General features: G+C 46.3%; 1 protein-coding gene across 2 annotated transcripts in view; it reads right to left on the bottom strand.

The window, feature by feature from the left end:
- Positions 1–26: 26 nt before the first annotated feature.
- LOC116401349 (kinesin-like protein KIF1C) overlaps positions 27–5783 on the bottom strand; it is a 9477-nt gene continuing 3720 nt past the window's right edge. For both annotated transcript variants that reach the window (XM_031879701.1, XM_031879702.1), the window contains 18 exons: positions 5403–5530; positions 5139–5215; positions 4971–5049; positions 4372–4472; positions 4188–4253; positions 3932–4110; positions 3729–3840; positions 3243–3320; positions 3100–3165; positions 2896–2974; positions 2630–2708; positions 2396–2544; positions 2194–2304; positions 1942–2078; positions 1777–1856; positions 694–769; positions 534–613; positions 27–453 (listed from right to left, as the gene is read on the bottom strand). In XM_031879701.1, the coding sequence (XP_031735561.1) occupies positions 186–453; positions 534–613; positions 694–769; positions 1777–1856; positions 1942–2078; positions 2194–2304; positions 2396–2544; positions 2630–2708; positions 2896–2974; positions 3100–3165; positions 3243–3320; positions 3729–3840; positions 3932–4110; positions 4188–4253; positions 4372–4472; positions 4971–5049; positions 5139–5215; positions 5403–5508 (1923 nt within the window). In that variant the 5' untranslated portion in view covers positions 5509–5530 and the 3' untranslated portion in view covers positions 27–185. The remainder of the gene's footprint in view (positions 454–533; positions 614–693; positions 770–1776; positions 1857–1941; positions 2079–2193; positions 2305–2395; positions 2545–2629; positions 2709–2895; positions 2975–3099; positions 3166–3242; positions 3321–3728; positions 3841–3931; positions 4111–4187; positions 4254–4371; positions 4473–4970; positions 5050–5138; positions 5216–5402; positions 5531–5783) is intronic.

The raw sequence follows: 5783 nt of genomic DNA, 5'->3' as shown, positions 1-5783 counted from the left end.
GAGCATTTTATAAGATGCTGGAGCAGTTTATAAAGATGCTGGAGCAGTTTATAAAGATGCTGGAGCAGTTTATAAGATGCTGGAGCTTTAGTGAGCTCTAGAGTGAAGACAACACGATTCACTCATGAACCGAAGTAAAGTCAAACACCACAAACACTCTAAAGGGTTCCTGGTTCTCACACGTCTCATGTGGAGAAACTTGATATGAGCTTCAATGATTCTTGTTCCTGGGTGGAGGTAACAGAGACAGAGAGAGAGAGAGACAGAGAGAAAGGGAGAGAGAGAGAGAGAGAGAGACAGAAAGGGAGAGACAGAGACAGAGAGAGACAGACAGAGAGAGAGACAGACCCCGCCTCACCTTCTCCCTGCTCGTTGGTCTCACTCACAAACACACAGTGAATCTCTTTGATGAAGTGACCCGACAGCTTGATGTCCACGTCCTGCTGTCCAACCCTGAGACATGAAGACATGAAGACTTATTGATCTATAATCAACACTGCTCCTCATCCACTCTGATCAAACGTATGGATCACCTGGTGAAGCCCTCCTTGATGTAGTACAGGAGACACTCGGACATCAGAGGGTCCTCGTTCAGGTTGACCAGGTGAGGAGTCTGAGGACACGATTAAAAAACTTTATTTAACATCCGTCAATTAACAATAATATCTAAACATCCTGTCAAGGTTAACTCACTCCTTTAGGAGAGAAGACGCCCAGCGTCCCCCCGTCTTCTTTAATGGACACACCCATCTCTGCCAGCAGGGACTCTCTGGGAGACAGACAGAGAGGGAGAGAGACAGAGAGGGAGGGAGAGAGATGATTAAAGTATTTTCAGTGTTGAATAAGTCATTTACATACTTAGCTCTGATTGGTCAGTTACTTTCTCCTGTTCTAACTGTTGTTGTTTTTTTCCTCATTTCAAATGTTTCTTTCGACGATTTCTTTAATTTAATGCCTGATGACCCAAAATACTACAATACCCATGAGCCTCGGCAGCCGCTGCCTGTCAGCCATGGTCACTGAAATAAAACCACCGTTACACTAGGGGTGGGAATCACCAGAGGTCCCGCGATACGATTTTATCACGATACTGCGATATTCTGAGTATTGCGATAACATATATTGCGATTTATTACTTTTTTTCATGTCCCCAAAGGAAAACTGTGTCAACATGTTTTATCTAATAAGATACATTTTTCAGTCTGTTCATCTCACTTCAATCATTTTTATTGCAGCAGAATATGATTGTCAAGCAGACAGACTGACCAACAATGTCATAAATGTTGCATGAACCTGACAAACTGAACTGTTTGTATTACTACATAGTCCAACTTAACTAAATGCAAACGTGTGGACTCAGAATATGAAATATAACTTATATAAGTAGGATATAAGAGTTATATAACTCAGTATAACTTGCGATGGCTGGACGTCAAGGGCAGAGAGACAGTTATGCGCTGCACTCTCCCCATGAGCCTGGCTACTGTTGGCAGATTTAACCCCGTTGTGAGGCCAGATGTCTCTCTTTGTTTTGACCAACTTCCTACCAATGACGCTGACCCGGGACCTTTGCTGACCTCACCAGAAAATAACTGGTTTATATAATAAAAGACCGATACTTGGCGTCCGTGTATCGATACAATATCGCTACGCAAAATATCGCGATACTATGCTGTATCGATTTTTCCCCCCACCCCTACTTCACACCCGGGCCGTTACACCTTCACACCGGGGCCGTTACACCTTCACACCCGGGCCGTTACACCTGGTCGTTACCTCTCCAGGCGAATAGATTCTGTCTTTCGTAGTTTCTCCTCCCACGTCTCGTTCAGCTCTGCGATGATCTTCTCCGTCTCCTGCGACACCAACAAACACAGAGGCGTCAGTGTGACGGCCCGTTTTCTCAACGAGCGTCAGGTGAATCTAATCTCTGGTCCTTACCAGCAGTCTCTCAGCGGCTTCCTCTTTACTGATGGGCTCCGCCTCCTCTCCCTCCTCTCCCTCCTCTCCCTCGTCTCCTTCCTCCATCAGGTGGTCGGCGTCGGTAGGTACGCCACCGACGGACGCCGGCTCAGCATCTGTAGAGGACAAAAAAAAGACAGTCAGAGGAAGCAGGGCGGGTAAAATGTGTACGAATAAATAAACACTTGATTTATTGTTATCACAATTTGGAAAATCCTCTACAGAACCCACCTGAGGGGGCGGACCCATTCTGAGGTGTGACCCCATTGGCTGTGAGAGCCAGCTGCAGCGGGGAGGGGGACACACCTGAAACACCAGCAGGACCGTTGTTGTTGTTGTTGACTTTTAGAGAGAGAGAGAGAGAGAGAGAGTTAAGTTTATATGGTATACCAGCCTCAGTGTGTACTAGCACATATAAAGTGTGTATTTATACCAGCGTTGTCCAGCAGCTCCTGGAGGCCCTGAGAGAACAGCAGGTTCCTCAGTCGCTCCACTTCTCCCTTCAGCTCTCGGATCAGTTTGGCGTTCGGATCCTCGTTGATTATGGCGTTGCAGCGGATCTGTTTTGCACGGTCAGCATATCTGGAACCACATCAGAGACTCGGATTGGATTAAAAGTGGAGTTATTACAACTTTATATCACGAATGTATTTAAATGACGTCTGACCTCAGGGTGCTCAGTGTTTCTTCATAGTTGATGTCAGCAGGACTCAGAGCAGCGATCATGGCCGTCCGAGAGTTTCCTCCTGAAACAAAAACACGTTAAAACTTTATTTACTATTCAAACATTATTAGCCTTCATTATAAAGTAGTACAAACCAGGTACTGAGGTATTTATACTGTGTTCATACTGTTTGTACTGAAGATCATAGTCTAAGTAGTTGTGATATTCTTACTGGATCTACCAGTACTACTACTTCTACTAGTACTCACCCAGGTTTTCCTTCAGCAGCCAGGTGAGAACAGAGTCTCTGTAGGGAATGAAATCACTTTTCCTCTTCTTGTTGCTCTGCTGCAGAGGACACAGAGGAGGAGACTCGTTCTTCACTAGAACTTACTTCATAGTGTCAGAAACTCTTCTCATAGAACTTCACCAGAGTATAGATATATAAGAAGTGTGTTTGTGTGTTTATCTACCATTTCGGCCAAAGCAGAAATCACTTTTCCCAGCGTGGTCAGAGATTTATTGATGTTCGCTCCTTCCTGTAAACATGCACAGTATTTAAAGAAAGAAGTGCAGCAAATAACTAGAATATTTAGATAAACTTGTGACCTCCGACCTTGAGCCGTGTGCCCTTTGCCCCCGAGGAGTCGGCCCTCTCGCTTCCAGCCAGGTCCACCAGACTGATCTTACTGACCTGAAGGCACAGTTTAACGTTAACCATCACAGTATAAATAAAGTTTTACTGGGTCCCCACAAGTACAGTACGTACACAGAGTCCCCACGAGTACAGCACGTACACAGAGTCCCCACAAGTACAGCACGAACACAGTCCCCACAAGTACAGTACGTACACAGAGTCCCCACAAGCACAGTACGTACACAGAGTCCCCACAAGCACAGTACGTACACAGAGTCCCCACAAGCACAGTACGTACACAGAGTCCCCACGAGTACAGCACGTACACAGAGTCCCCACGAGTACAGCACGAACACAGTCCCCACAAGTACAGTACGTACACAGAGTCCTCACAAGTACAGTACGTACACAGAGTCCTCACAAGTACAGTAAGGTAACAGTCCCCCACATGGGCGACACACACACCTTCTCCGTGTCCAGGCTGGTCATCTGGTCTCGTCGTTTCTGGGTGAAGACGATGGTGAAGACAGCGTGAGACCTGGACGACGTCTCATTCATGTTTGTGGCCGCGACCGTCCTGTAATCAATAGATTCATCATCATGAATCACAGAACTACAGTTCCCAGAATGCTTTTCAACAAGCCCAAAGAAAGAGGAAGAGGACCCACCGAGCCTTGTTGCCGGCGTCCATCAGGTCCCGGATGTCGGTGAACCCGGTCACGGCCAATTTGGACAGGTCCTCCACGTAGGGGCCCAGGATGGGATGCTCCCGGACCCTCAGGGTCCCCTGAGACTTTGGGTTCAGAAGATCACGGGCCCGCTCACAGTAGATCTCCATGTAGGACACCTGGAGGAGGGAGGAGATAGAGCTCAGTCTAATGGACATTTATGTACACTTATATAGTGGAGGAGACGAGGTCTTACCTCCACAGAGTAGGTCAGGTCTGGATCAGAGTTCTCTCCTGTTCTCTGGAACAAGTCCTCACACAGCTGAACACACAGAGGCTCATTGATCAGGAAAGTCTCTATTCTTCTATCTCCTACATTTATTAAATGAGGTTCAGCAGAACACCTGGACACAGACGCATCAATGAATCTCATCGTGTACCTGTGGTATAATCCCTTCCTGTCCAGGCTCCTGCTTGCCCATCATGGTGTAGCTCTTCCCTCCCCCCGTCTGACCGTACGCAAAGATGCACACGTTGTATCCTGGAAGACGATCACAACAATGTTAGTTATGAGAAAACATCCTGAATATCACGTGTTAGGAGGTCAGCAAAGACATAATATTCAACGCATGTTCAGCTAATCTTTACGTATTACTAGCATCATCATCACTATGTATCATGAGAGTCAACAGTAACACCTGCAGCATCTTCATTAGCATCATAAGTATCAACATCAGCAACATTATTATTAGCATTGCTAGCATCATCACCATTAACATCTATGACTTCCTTAGAATGTGTAGCATCACCACAAACTGTAACATCATCATTAACTTGACCTCTTTGTCTATTAGCATCAACATTAGCATGTGTAGCATTAGCCTCCGTAGCACCATCACAGGGATAGTTAGCATTAGCATCACAAGGGTCCCTTCATCACAGTTCTTGCAGGTTGTTGTGTTGCTTATCTCAGTGTTGAGACAGATGAATACACATGAGAGCTGGTCATTGATGAGCAGCAGAGCTCTCACTGGTTTACCTTCAAAGGCGTGAAGCAGCATCTCCTCTCCTATGTCCTTATACACCTGCCTCTGACACGCAAAGCTGGGGTCCTCCGGCTGCAGAGACAAACACACACACCTCTGGTTATCACACAGTTTAACTGATGGAGATCTGTGTGTGTGTGTGTTTGTGTGTGTGTGATCACCGTGGTGTGTGACCAGTAGGAATAGTCAAAGGTGAAGTTCTTGGCTCCATCTTTGAGCTGTTTGGGGTTGGAGATACCTGGAGAGAGAGAAAGGGGATCCACTTCTTATGATACACGACCTGTCGTTAACTTTACGTCTTTGTGTATTAGCATCAATAATAGCATGTGTAGCATTAGCCTCCGTAGCACCACCACAGGGACAGTTAGCATTAGCCTCTGTAGCACCATCACAGACATGTGTGTATGTATATGTGTGTATCTTACAAGTGGTGTTCCCCTTCATCTGGATCACACACTTAGCGTTGCGTCCCATCTCTCTGGAGTTGAACGGACGGACTCTCACCGCCACCTTCACCGAGGCGCCCGTCATCACTAAGCCCCGCCTACTCCACCTGAGGACAGCCAATCAGAGAGCCAGTAATGAATTAAACATTAAAAAGAAAGAAGAAAAACACAATCTGGAGGTTCTAATGAAAGACTACCCAGGTGCATTATGGGAAATGAAGGATCCAATGAAATCAGTCCCTTTCCTTCCCTCCTCCCTCCTCTCTTCTTCTTCTTTTTCTGATGCTCCTCCCTTTCAGTTTATGAGTTCCCGCTCTTTTTCTCTCCTGTCCTTTTTTTCCCCCCACTCGTGGGTTTTTC

Source organism: Anarrhichthys ocellatus, unplaced genomic scaffold (assembly GCF_004355925.1).
Source record: "Anarrhichthys ocellatus isolate YVR2014 unplaced genomic scaffold, GSC_Weel_1.0 scaffold365, whole genome shotgun sequence".
NCBI classification, from domain to species: Eukaryota; Metazoa; Chordata; class Actinopteri; order Perciformes; family Anarhichadidae; genus Anarrhichthys; species Anarrhichthys ocellatus.
The sequence above is the reverse complement of the archived record's forward strand: the minus strand, read 5'-3'. Positions and strand labels throughout refer to the sequence as shown.